At 47.2% G+C, this 13,085-nt stretch overlaps 1 protein-coding gene across 1 annotated transcript in view; it reads left to right on the top strand.

Annotated features, from left to right (window-relative positions):
* CPNE7 (copine 7) overlaps positions 1-13,085 on the top strand; it is a 45,581-nt gene that overhangs the window by 14,506 nt on the left and 17,990 nt on the right. Inside the window, exons 2-5 of the mRNA XM_061593659.1 lie at positions 9,626-9,808; positions 11,753-11,827; positions 11,986-12,060; positions 12,300-12,383. Coding sequence (XP_061449643.1) covers positions 9,626-9,808; positions 11,753-11,827; positions 11,986-12,060; positions 12,300-12,383 — 417 coding nt within the window. The remainder of the gene's footprint in view (positions 1-9,625; positions 9,809-11,752; positions 11,828-11,985; positions 12,061-12,299; positions 12,384-13,085) is intronic.

Below are 13,085 nucleotides of genomic sequence, written 5' to 3'. Positions count from 1 at the left end.
AGTCTCTCGTCTCTAGTAGAGGCCCAGTAAGCTAGACATGGTCTGATTCTGGGGAGGAGCTGTCCTATCAAGTGTGATAATGAGGAGACTTCTGTAGCGCAGCCAGAGAGCACATGATGCTTTGAATCTGGTGTTGGCTTCCAAATACAGCGGTGTGTTCTTTTGTATCTAGAGATCTGATGTAGCGTATTCTGAAGCACAGTCCAGTGCATAAACCATATTGTTTGGACAGAGAGACACCATACATACTGTAATCAAAGTAAGAACATAAGAGCCTGCTGGATCAGACCAAAGGCCCATCTAGTCCAGCATCCTGTTCTCACAATGGCCAGCCAGATGCCTCTTTTGTTAGAAGTGGGGCAAGAGCAACTCCTGTTTTGTTTTTTTGTTTATGTTCCAGAAGGGAGATAGAGTCCAGGTCCTCCAGATGGATGGGCTTGTTTACCTTTACCTGTGATGCTCTGACTGACTTCCTTCTGTGGCTAGAGACTGTTACCTCTTTAGGGAAGCTTACCTGCCCCTCCTCCTGCCCTCTCACTTCTTTCTTCTCCGACTGGCCAGGAGAGAGGAGCCACCCTTTGTCTCTGCTCTCTCCTAGCCATGACGCTAACTCCCACACCTGGGCATTACGCCTCTAACTTAGCTAGTTGGTTAGAACTAGGTATGCCTTTCTATCTACTATGTATGTATGTCTGTCAATAAAGTAGCTTTTCTTATTTTACTAAGTCTCAAGTCTCAGTGATCCTGATGCAGGGTAAAAAGCCTGCTTTCTTAGGTAAACACACACACATGCTGGCACACTCGCATTTCAACATCCACTGTTACTCTCTGCTGCTGTCATGCTGCTTTAAACTAAATTAAGCACACAAACAGACAGCAACATCTTTTGCAAAGCCCCAAATCAGGATCTGAATGCACTTTCCCCTTCTGAGGTTTCCAGCCTCTGACAGTGGAGGTGCTGTTCACCTTTAAGGTGCTACAGGACCGTGATCAGTTTTGCTGTAACAGACAAGCACAGCTGCCCCTCATTCTGCAAAAGGCCTCTTGTCTTGTTTGAAAGCTTCCCAAAGGCATCCAGCTGGCCTCTGCCAGAGGTAAAGCTCTGGGCTAAGTGGATCTTTGGCCTGGCACAGCATGGAAAATGTCCTTAAGATTGCCCGGCAAAAGGGACAGATCCGAGTTGTGCTCCACGTAGTACCAGCTCCCCTTTCTGAAATGAGCCTGCTTAGCTGCTACTGAGGCTAATTTATTTCCTGAAGCAGACTCAGCCCAAATATACCATTTGCGCTCAGATGGCGTGACGAAAATCAATACTGAAATGGGCTCTTGTATTTTCAAGGGAGCCAGTGAGCTTGGCCCACATTAACAGCCATGGAAAATCACTTTGGCTGGCATCCCAATGGGGTGCTTTTCCCTGACATTGATAAAAGTTGCCATTCTGTGCTTCATCGTTATTTAAAAATCAATTACTAAGTAGAGCAATGCGGCAATGATTTTTGTCTTCCCCTGGGAGCACCTGAGAACTTCTCAGGCTACGGTGGACCGAAGGTTATTGGCAGCAGGCATAGAGGCCAGCTCTGCAGCTTGGCACCTGTTGCTTGCTGTGCACCCAGGGATAATCTCGAGGATGGGGTGTGTTCCCCAGGGCTCCTTGGGAGGACAAGGAATGGCTGCTTTGCTCACCCTTCCCTGGTTTTGCTCACCCTTCCCTGGTTGCAGGTTAGCGGACTGCAACCTTTGCAGCGTCGTTCACCCATCTTTGAGCAATTGGAAATGGAAGGCTCATAACAGTGTCTTTGCAAAGATCTCTTTTGTTCCAAGCTGCAAAGGAATTATAGGGACTCATCTATATGCTAGGACAATGCATGCCCTATTGTAGATCAGCACAGGCTCCAGAACACAACAAAGTCTGAGCATATCAGGCACATGATCCTCCAAAGTCTCACCTCCAAGGAGCTAGCACAGCCTTGCTATGCTGGCTAAGGCTGACAGCAATTATAATCCAAAACATCTGGAGGACACCAGGTTGGCGAAAGCTGAATGAGCGCAACCACTGTCCGTCTTAGCCTGATTTCTGGTTTCTCTCAAAGCCCTCTGCTCTTCTGTGGGGCTGGATGGGTAGCTTTGAACAGGCTGTTGCTTAGTGAGAACAACTGAGTTCCCAGCTAGCAGCTCCAGCTGGAATATACATGAAGGATTGAACTTGGAAGCCACCCTGTCTACTCCAGCATGTTCAGTTTGGCCATTGTCTCTTGGCATTAAAAGTCCAGAGGACATTTTGAAGAATGGCAAGCCTGGCTCCAGGAAGAGCTTAGCAGTACATTTAGAGGAGATTAGAGCTGGCAGTTATTGCATCTAATTAATAAATCCCTGCTCATTAGGGGGAAGATATTTGGTGAGGTTTCCTGAGATGAAGGAGCTTTAGGGGAATCGATGGCCACGGGGTGTGCATCCCTCCGTATAGCTCATTGAAACGCAAATGAAATCAGGATTTGGGAAAGCAAATGGAAGGACCCTGCTGTGTAATCAATATGGAAAGCAGAGAGAGGCATTATTCAGGGCTGTTCTTGCTACCTTCCCTGCCAGGATGACAGACTTATTGAGAGAGAGAGAGAGAGAGAGAGAGAGAGAGTACTTTCTTCCGTACCTAAGAAAAAGGTTGCTGGTCTTCTTGAGAGGCTTTGGCTCAGTCTGAGGCATTTGCACCAGAATAAGTAGTATTTGGACACACTCTGCTAGGAGCAGGAGCATCTCCTGCACAAGCCCATTGCACCGAATGGGAGCTCTTCCATAGAGCACCATCACTCTTGCACATCTCTCATTCATTTCAATGGGGTTCACTTGTGTGGATTGGGCCAGTTGTTCCTAAACCCTTCTCTAGTCTGCTATTTCTTGCAGTTAAGAGGGGTGGGGGAGAGAAAGATTTCAGAATACATGAAGAGCTCTCAGCAGCATGAGAAAGGCACTCTGTACTGACTCAGAGTCTCTCCCCTTTTATTTATTTCATTATATATTTCTAAAGCTCATGAGCTTTTCTAAGTGCCAAGTGAAGATCTAAAAGAGAAAAAAGAAAGGAGTCTCTGCCTAAGAGGCTTACAGTCGAATAGACATGAGACAGAAGGGATGAGGGAAGGGAGAGAGAAGGAAGGGGAAGCAAGCAAATTCGGGCACTAATTCTTCGTAAGGTTGCATAATAAGCATAATAAGGTTTTCTTTGTAAAAACTGGCGAAGGCTCAGGCATTTCCCAGGGCTTATGGGAGTTTAGCTCAAAACACCTGGAGGGCATCAGGTCAAGGAAGTCTGCTCTCAGGGATTACTACTACTACTACTACTACTACTACTACTAATAATAATAATAATAATAATATCCCACCCTTCCTCCCAAAGGAGCCCAGGACAGCAAGTACATCAACACAACATTTTAACAACAACAAGCAGCAATCTAAAAGTGGCTACAGACAAAAGCTCTCTCCCATCCAGCAATCTCCGGGTTACTAGGAACAGTTCCCTTCAAGAATGAGGGAGACAGAAGCGGGGGGAGGGGCATTCCACCAACAGGGAGCCACCACAAAAAGGCCCTCGTCAACCCCCTGGCTTTAGGAGTTGTGGCTGTTCCAACCTGTTGCTCCTCAAGGGCTCCCTACAGAGAAAATGCTGTGTACCAGGGCCAGGTAGCACCAGATGGTTTGGTCCTTAGGGGACAGGTATCCCCTTACCTGGATAGCTCCATAGTTTGCAGCTCTTCACTCTTCTTCAGAGCAGGGGTGACTAACGAAGGTTCTGGAGAGAGGGTGAAGAATTTCTCATGGTTTGGGGTGTCCTAAAGAATCCTGCAGAGAGCTCTGGCTCAAAGTAAGACCTACTTGCATCTCCTCATATTTCAATTGGGCGAGGGTCAGGAAACATCTTCAACCCAAGGGGCACTTTCCTTTCTCAGCAGTCTTCCGGGGGCCACATGCCAGTGGTGGAGGGGGCCGGAGACAAAAGTGGGCAGAGCAACAAATGTAAATTTTATCTTTGTGCAGTTGTCTAGCTTCTACAAACACCCCCCTCTCTGTCCTCCACCCAGGGAAGCAAGAGGCATGACCAGAAGGACATGTCCCAGCAAGGCACAAACACGCAAGGGGGGTTTGAAGTAGGGCCAGGAGGAAGGATGTCTGGGGAGGGGGCCAGTCTGAGGAGAGTCCCAAGAACTCTCCTCAGACTGAGAGGCTTGGAGGGCCACAACTGGCCATGGCATTTCCCCCAATTCACTATTGCCTAACAGGAGCTGTTGTGTATAGAATATGAACCACATATTAGGAGCAGAAGGCCCGTGGTCTGCTTTAGCCAAAAGAGGGATGGAGGAAAGGGTCAGTCACTGAGCAAGAAAGCGGTGGGGATGAGCAAGGGGAGGCAGGGCCCCTTCAGACAGCCTTCTTAGAGTGCATTCATGATGATTTGCACTTATGATGGTGTAGGGGCAGTCACATGCGCTCCTGCTTTCAGTGCTGCTGCCTCCTGTAAACGTTTCAGGCAGACGCTGCTTCATTACTAGTTGGTGCATGTCCCGTCGCTTCCTGCTGAAATCCTGTAACTGTTCATAACACAAATATTTTGTCCCATTTTTGTTGCACTATAGTGCAAGAATCATAGAATCATAGAATAGTAGAGTTGGAAGGGGCCTATAAGGCCATCAAGTCCAACCCCCTGCTCAATGGAGGAATCCAAATCAAAGCATTCTCGACAGATGGCTGTCCAGCTGCCTCTTGAATGCCTCTCTAGGTAATTGGTTCCATTGTCATATGGCTCTAACAATTAGGAAGTTTTTTCTGATGTCCAGTTGAAACCTGGCTTCCTGCAACTTGAGCCCATTATTCCGTGTCCTGCACTCTGGGATGACAGAGAAGAGATCCCGGCCCTCCTCTGTGCGGCAACCTTTCATGTACTTGAAGAGTGCTATCATATCTCCCCTCAGTCTTCTCTTCTCCAGGCTAAACATGCTCTTCCAGACAACAACACTGTTGTAACATTGCAGAAGCATCACAAAACAGCTAGTAAAGCAGAATGTGTGGATGGTCTAGTTTGAATCCACCATTAATGCACTCTTATTGCATCAGTGACATGTTGCAGAATGCGCCTGAGGGAAAAGCACCAGTTTTGGAATAGAGATGGAAGGATTGGTCAATTGCAGTTCTCTCGGTTTCTTTTTTCCAATATAAAATTAAGTTCTCCACATTTTTGCAGAAATTTGTGATTTTTTTTGTAAAAAATACCCTCATGAAAACTCTTCAGCACTTTATTTATTATTATTTATTATTATTTATTTATTAAATTTCTATACCGCCCCATAGCCAAAGCTCTCTGGGCGGTTCACAACAAATAAGCATCTGAAGTACAAGTAAAAAGCCATATATAACACAAGTTAAAAATGAATTAATTAAGCAAAAAAATGTAAACATAATGAAACACATAACTAACTGCAAAACTCAATACTAAATATGAAAATGGTAAAGATGTGAAATGGTAAGAATGTTAAAACGTTAAGATAATTAAAAATCAACATATTAAATAATTTAGATGTTTAAATGTTTGAGATGTTTAAAATGTTTAAAATGTTTAAAATGCCTGGGAGAAGAGGAAGGTTCTTACCTGACGCCGAAAAGATAGTAGTGTTGGCGCCAGGCGTACCTCATCAGGCAGGGTATTCCAGAGTTCGGGGGCCACCACTGAAAAGGCCCTTTTTCTCGTTGTCACCCTCCGGGCTTCTCTCTGAGTAGGCACCCGGAGCAGGGCCTTTGATGTTGAGTGCAGTGTACGGGTAGGTTCATATCAGGAGAGACGTTCCATCAAGTATTGTGGTCCCAGGCCGTGTAAGGCTTTATAAGTTAAAACCAGCACCTTGAATCGGGCCCGGAAACATATAGGCAGCCAGTGCAAGTGGGCCAGAATCGGTGTTATATGTTCAGACCGCCTGGTCCCTGTTAACAGTCTGGCCGCTGCATTTTGCACAAGCTGTAGTTTCCGAACCGTCTTCAAAGGCAGCCCCACGTAGAGTGCATTGCAGTAGTCCAATTTAGAGGTTACCAGTGCATGGACAACTGAAGCAAGGTTGGCCCTGTCCAAATAAGGGCGTAGTTGGGCCACCAGCCGAAGTTGGTAAAAAGCGCTCCGTGCCACCGAGGCTACCTGTGCCTCTAGTGCACTTTAGTGCGAATGTCTCCTATTAACCACATTTTTGTAGGCAGTTTTGACTAATGTACACATTTGGGCAAGCCGTTTCTCCTGATATATTGCATTGTTGTATGTTGTTTTCATTCATATATTCATTTTTATGTGCAAGCTTTCCCCTCATAAATATGCATTCCAAAATTCCAATAAATGCAAATTTCAAAGGATGGCTGTGTTTCAGTTCTCATATTGTTTTGGAAAGTGCACATTTGATAGATTCTGCTTGAAATGCGAACTGAATCAAAATTCTCCCCCGTTGCTAATTTGGAGGAGCCCTCAGATGATGTTGGAAAGCCAAGTCAGGTGTCTTCAGCTTGAGATCTCCAGGCACCCTGAAAGTCTGCTCTATCCCCACAAGTTTGGCACCCTCAGAAATCCTCCCCACAGAAACTGGGATCAGTGCCTGAGGAACAGCTCATTAGCATCTCATCTGCATTCACCACAGTAACAATTCCATTCCTCAAATGTTTAGACAAATTCTATTCCGTTTCCATAAGAGCGCGGCAGGCTGGCGGTTTCTATCCCTTACGAAGGTAGGTAGGAGGAGAAGAGGGGAAGGTGTTGCAGTGCTATCTGGGTGCTGCAAATAAACCAGCCTCAAATAACCAGCTCTCTGGAGCCAGAGATAAAGGGCAAAAAGCAATCGTTTCCCCTAGCTTTTCCTTTGCTTCCCACCACAAGCCTGGTCAGCTCAGATCCTGCATCAGAATAATTTAACTGTTAATCCAGGAGAGAGAGACTGATATTTCTTACATAGAACTCAGGGAACAGACCCCTGCAGATTTGTGACTTTTTTTACTCCAACATTTAATATTATTTATAAAACATTAGTTACAGAATTTATCTTCTTACATAAAAAAAAAAAGTCCTATTTTAGGATAGCAAAGTCTTCTGTCCAGTGCATGTGCGGCTGTTACTTCTAAAGAGCTCTTGGCTGTTGGTTTTTTAAAAAACAAAAACAAAATTCTGTTAAGAACATAAGAACATAAGAAGAGCCTGCTGGATCAGGCCAGTGGCCCATCTAGTCCAGCATCCTGTTCTCACAGTGGCCAACCAGGTGCCTGGGGGAAGCCCGCAAGCAGGACCCGAGTGCAAGAGTGTTCTCACTCATTTCTATTTTATTTATTCAACATACTTAACATGAGTCACCATGTCAGTTTTTTTTTAAAAAATTGAACGGTTGCATACAATTTAAAACAATAAAATAATGAATGCATGGAAACTCAGTGTTAAAATGTGCAAAAAGCAACTGATGCAACAGTGACAATATCCAACAGAACTAGTAAATTAAAAAAACAACACAGCATCAGCAACACGCTGGAAGGCTTGGGCAAACATAAAACCTCTCTACCCGGCACCAGAAAGACCCTCCTCTTTTATTTGATACTAAGCGGGACCCTCTGTAGAATTTCAGCTTCAGAAGGCAGGGGACTCAGAGGAGATGTTTCTGAAGAGAAACATCAAGTCCATCACTTAGCTGGTGAAGCCCCGATTGAGCTGCCTTCCAGTCATAGGAAGTCGCCTTATACTGAGTGAGACCAAAGGTTCAGCTACCTCAGTATTGTCTACTCTGACAATTTGCTCATCTTTAAGGTGCCACAAGACTCTGAGTGGCAGCAGCTCTCCTGGGTTTCAGAGAAGGGTCTTATCCCAGCCCTACCTGAAGATGCCAGGGATTGAGACTGGGCCATTCTGCAGATAAGACAGATGCTGTGCCACTGAGCTATGGCCCTTCCCCTAAAAACAAAGCAAGATTCCAGCCCTCATGGTTCTGAATAAAGAGCTGATTTAAATAGGACCATTGGGAGCTGCCTTATACTGAGGGAGACCACTGGTTGAGCTAGATCAGTACTGCCTGATCTGATTGGCTGTGATTCTACAGGGTTCCAGAGAGGGGGTCTTTCCTGGAGATACAAAGGCTTGGTCCTAGAACCTTCTGCAAGCAAACCAGACTCTCTACCACTGAGCTGCAGCCCATCCCCGGGGACCGTAGGAAGTTGCCTTATACTGAGACACACCATTGATCCATCTTGCCCAGTATTGTCTATACCAGGGGTTCCCAATCTGTGGTCCAGGAACCACAATGGTTCTGTGCGTTTCATCCAGGTGGTTCGTGGAGTGTCTGGATTTGTGCTTGGAGGCGGCACATCCTTTGCATTGAATATTCTTATTGATTTTTAACTGTATTTTCATTGCTTCTCTTATTTCTTCTATTGCATTTTATTGTATTACAATTTGAATTCTATGGAAGTACAATTGCTACAACAGGCACAGAACTCACGAAGTGGTCCGCCAAGAGCCTAGGCAATTTTCAAGTGGTCCATGCGGGGAAAAGGTTTGGGAACCACTGGTCTACACCTCTTTGCGATGTTTCTCCAGGCTTCCAACAGAAGTCTTTCTCTGCCCTACCTGGGGATGCCCGAGACTGAGCTTGGGACCCTCTGCATTTAAACCATGCGCTCTGCCACTGAGCTATAATCCTTCCCCAACTTATGAGACCCCCAAATAACGCGCACACACATCCTCCATGTTCGCATTCTGGTTTAATATGAACTAGGAGAACAAACATTTTGGTGACCAAGGCCCAGCGATATTCTGCCCACTCCACATAAGAGAAAGAGGAAGTGATCAAAGTTGGGACCGTTTTGAGAGATACTCTGTTTCCTGGCCCCGGAAGCAGCAAAAGGTCACTCCAGTATGAAGCATCTCTTAAGGTGCTTCTTGTTAAACTATTATGCCATGCTGTTAATGACAACAGCCTCCATGCTTTGCCTGTGAAATGGGCATGATTCTACATTTAGTGACCCTGAGCACATCTCTTCTCCCTTTATATACAATTTTTATAATACGTTCAGGTTGCAGTTCTGCACACACTTGCCTGAGAGTCAGCTCAACTGAGACCACTGGTGGAACTCACTTCTGAGTAAACGTAGCTAGGATTGCACTGTGGATTTGCAAAAATGGCACACGTAACCATTTTTGTTACATATTCACTCTCACAGCAACCCTGTGAGGTTGGTTGCTCTTGCTCCCTTTTTACAGACTGTCTCTCCCGAGGCCACCAAAGTGTGTCTGTGGCAAAGGTGGTACAACTTGGATCTGAGTATTTAGGGAAGATATCTTGCTGCCTGAAACAAAGGGCAAGATGGTGTTCCATATACGGAAACTGATTGCCCTGGCCATTGAACCTTATTTCAACACTGGTGATGGGATAGGGTCCTCCACTGCACCTGAGCACAGCAGGCAGGCTGCATAGCACACACAGCTAGCTGTGTCTAATCCCTGCCCCTCAACATCTGCCTCTAGAGACAATTGCCTCACTCTGTCTAATGACAGGGCCGGCCCTGCAAGGGTCTCATTTCCAAGAGCAGCTTTCCTGTACTGGCTGTCTGATTTTCCTCCTGTGCATTCCAGGTGGACCGAACGGAGGTCATCAAAAGCAACCTGAACCCCGTCTTTGCCAAGGTCTTCATGGTTGACTATTACTTTGAGGAGGTGCAGAAGCTCCGCTTTGAGGTGTACGACATTCATGGCCACGGCAGCATCGGAACCCACGACGATGACTTCTTGGGGGGCATGGAATGCACGGTTGGCCAGGTGAGGACAGGCAAGTGCAACCTTGGCAGGTTGGCAACTCGTGTGGTAATAGCACAGAACAGTTCTCTCTTTCTCCAAAGGAGAGCAGAGAGATAATGGTGCCCGGCGCCCATCAGGACTGGTGGGGCGGAAGGCAGGGAACCCAAACACTAGGTGGAGCCAGTGAGCAGCGGGGGCAACTCATTCTAGTTTTGCCCCCACCCTCCTCCCTGCTGAATTCTGCAAGGGCAACACTGAGGCAGAGGAGGAGGAAGAAGCTGACAGCCAGTGCTTCCCTCTGGACAGGTTGTAAGCAGGCAGGCAGGCAGGCAGGTGTGGGTTGCTGAGGACAGACTGAAGTTGGTGTGGCAGAGCCCCATCTGCCCTAAGGGTCCAACCTCCACTACACAGAGGCAAGCAAGACCTGCAAGGAAAAAGCTGGGAGCCACCTGAAGGGCCCAGTGCTTGGGATGAACTAGTTCAGGTTAGTGAAGTTCACTGAATTAGTACAAAAATCTCTGAATTACGCCTGAAAGTAATTCCCATAATTGCCGGGTGAACAGAAGGATAGAACTTTGAACAATTTTTAGTTCATCTTCAAGTTCAGTCTCTTCTATTTTTATTTTTTATTTTTTATTCTTTAGACTTGTTGGGCCTTTGAGCGTAAAGGTTTTAATTGTTAGAAAAATAAATTTAAAAATTCACATTCCACTGTGTGTGTGTTTTGATGCTTTCTTAGTCTTCTTAAGTACATTTTATATTTGAGCACAGCAGCTTGAAACATTCTGAATGCTGAAAAAACACTGAGGATCATTTGGATGACCTTGAGCTCTGGCTTTAAAGCACATTGCTTCCCCCTAAGAAATCCAGGAAACTGTAGTTTACCCCTCACAAAGCTACGATTCCCAGCACCCTTAGCAGACTACAGTTTCCAGAATTCTTGGAGGGGAGACCTGCTTTAAATGTGGTTTAAATGTATGGTGTGTACGCAACTTGTGCACTGAACGTGAACTGAACTAGTCCATTTTGTAAAGGGACGAATGTGAACTGGAATTAGTTCCTTTTCCAAACTCATGTTGAACTTGAACCAGTTCCTCATCAAAATGAACTTTCCAAGCTCTGGAAAGGTCTGCTGTTCATCACCTGCCTGCTTCAGCTTCTCCACAGCAATTTCCCTTAAAAGCAAGCTTTTGGGGCAGCCATGGGCGGATAATTGCCAGCAATTGCCAGCCTCCCATGGCTTTGCTGGGCAGCTCATGTGCAAAAGCTGTGATGAGCACGTCTCCTGAGCCTTCAAGCCGCTTCTGCAGGTCTGCCTGCTGAGTCTCCCCCACTCTGGCATGCTGCAAGAGTCCCTCTCATCATGCTTTTTGTCAGGCAGAGCCATTGTGTGACCTCTCCCCCACACTTCTCCCCTTTTGGTCCCTGAGGAAGTGCAGAGGGCAGTTCCCTCGCTCTCCAGCAACTGCAGTCTGCGCCCAACAGCTTCCAGGTCATAGGAACAGTGGGAACTGCCCCATTCCGAGTCAAACCAATGACCCTCCTAGCTCAGTTTTGTCTACGCTGACTGGCAGCAGATCTCAATCTTCCCCAGCCCTACCTGGAGACGCCAGTGGGAATTGACCCTTTGGCCTTCTGCATTCAAAGCAGATGCTCTACCACTGAGCTATAGGCCTTCCCCAAAGGGTCAAAGGTGCCCAATTTCCAGAGGTGTTTTGCCCTGGCATCGGAGGCCTGGCTGCCATGCCCCTTCCTGCAACCCTCTGTGTCAACAGACTCCAAAAGGCAAACTTTGTCCAGGTGAGGCAGTGGGTCACATGCAGAGAGGATGAGTGGATTGGGAATTGTACGCCAAAGTACCTGCAGTGCAAAGAGAAAAGAGAGTGCTCTTGCAAGGGAGCCAAGCCACACCTTGTTGGGAAGGTGTGTACACACACATCTTTATCGTTCTGCCCTCTCTTACAGATCGTGGCCCAGAAGCGGGTGAGCAAGCCTCTGTTCCTCAAGTATGGGAAGTACGCGGGAAAGTCCACCATTACGGTAAGTGTGTGGCCCCCACCGCCTCTCCATACAGCTTAGCCATACAAGGGGCCATTCGGTGATACCCTTCCGGCCCCCATGGCATGAGGCCCTGTGGAATCTCCCCAGGAATGGCCTCTGATCCATCTCCCCTTTGACATCTCCATCCCCAACAACAGGTGACCTCTGAAGAGATTTCTGGGGACAACGGCTTTGTGGAACTGTTCTTCCGGGCAAAGAAGCTGGATGACAAGGTAGCCAGGGGCCACATAGCGGCTGACGCATCCCATCCCCCAGGCCAACAGGGTAGTGGCTGAGCCTTCCCATGTTGAGCCTCATTCTGCCTAATGGGAGGGCCGGCCCTGGAATCTCTCATCCAGGGGACGGGGGGGCAGCTAAGTAATACATTAAATTAATTAATTTTTAATGAATAATCAACAATCATTATCACCTGACATCGAGACATCGGGACTCATACCTTCTCTCCCTGCAGGATCTCTTCAGCAAATCAGATCCATTTCTGGAGATCTACCGGATCAACGATGATGGGGGTGAGCAGCTGGTTCACCGCACAGAGGTAAGAGGACCCAGCAGGGGCCAAAAGGCCACCCTGGGCTCCTGCTGGAAGGGAGGCTGGGATCTAAATCAAATAATAAATAAATAAAATAAAAGGGTATAACTCCCCACTACTTTCACTCCTGCCCAGCTGACTGAGAACCCCCAGCGAAAGAGAGAAGGAGGGAGAGTTCAGGAGCATTTCTCCTTATCATAAAGCTCCCAGGACTCATGCTGGATCTGGGCCCCTTGAATCCTGGCAAAACGCTGGGTGGGGGGCTAAGCAGTGGGATCACCGCTGCATGCCTTGCTGGGGAATTGGAAGGCAGCTGGAACATCCCAATTGACTGACTGACTGACTGACTGACTGACTGACTGACTGATTGATTGATTGATTGATTGATTGATTAAAATTCCATAAGGCAGCTTTTCCCAACCAGTGTGCCTCCAGATGTTGTTGGACCACAATTCCCATCTTTCCTGACCATTGGCAATGCTGGCTGAGGCTGATGGGAGTTGTGGTCCAACAACATCTGGAGGCACACTGGTTGGGAAAGGCTGCCACAAGGGCTGTCACCCAGCCGTAGAGCATCCGCCTTGCACGCAGAAGGTCCCAGGTTCAATCCCTGATGGCGTCGCCAGGTAGGGCTGGGAGAGACTCCTGCCTGAAACCCTGGAGAGCCCCTGCCAGTCAGTGTAGACAATACTGAGCTAGATGGGCCAG

Source organism: Rhineura floridana, chromosome 13 (assembly GCF_030035675.1).
Source record: "Rhineura floridana isolate rRhiFlo1 chromosome 13, rRhiFlo1.hap2, whole genome shotgun sequence".
NCBI lineage: Eukaryota > Metazoa > Chordata > Lepidosauria > Squamata > Rhineuridae > Rhineura > Rhineura floridana.
Note: the sequence above shows the minus strand (reverse complement) of the source record. Positions and strands in the feature narration are given on the sequence as shown.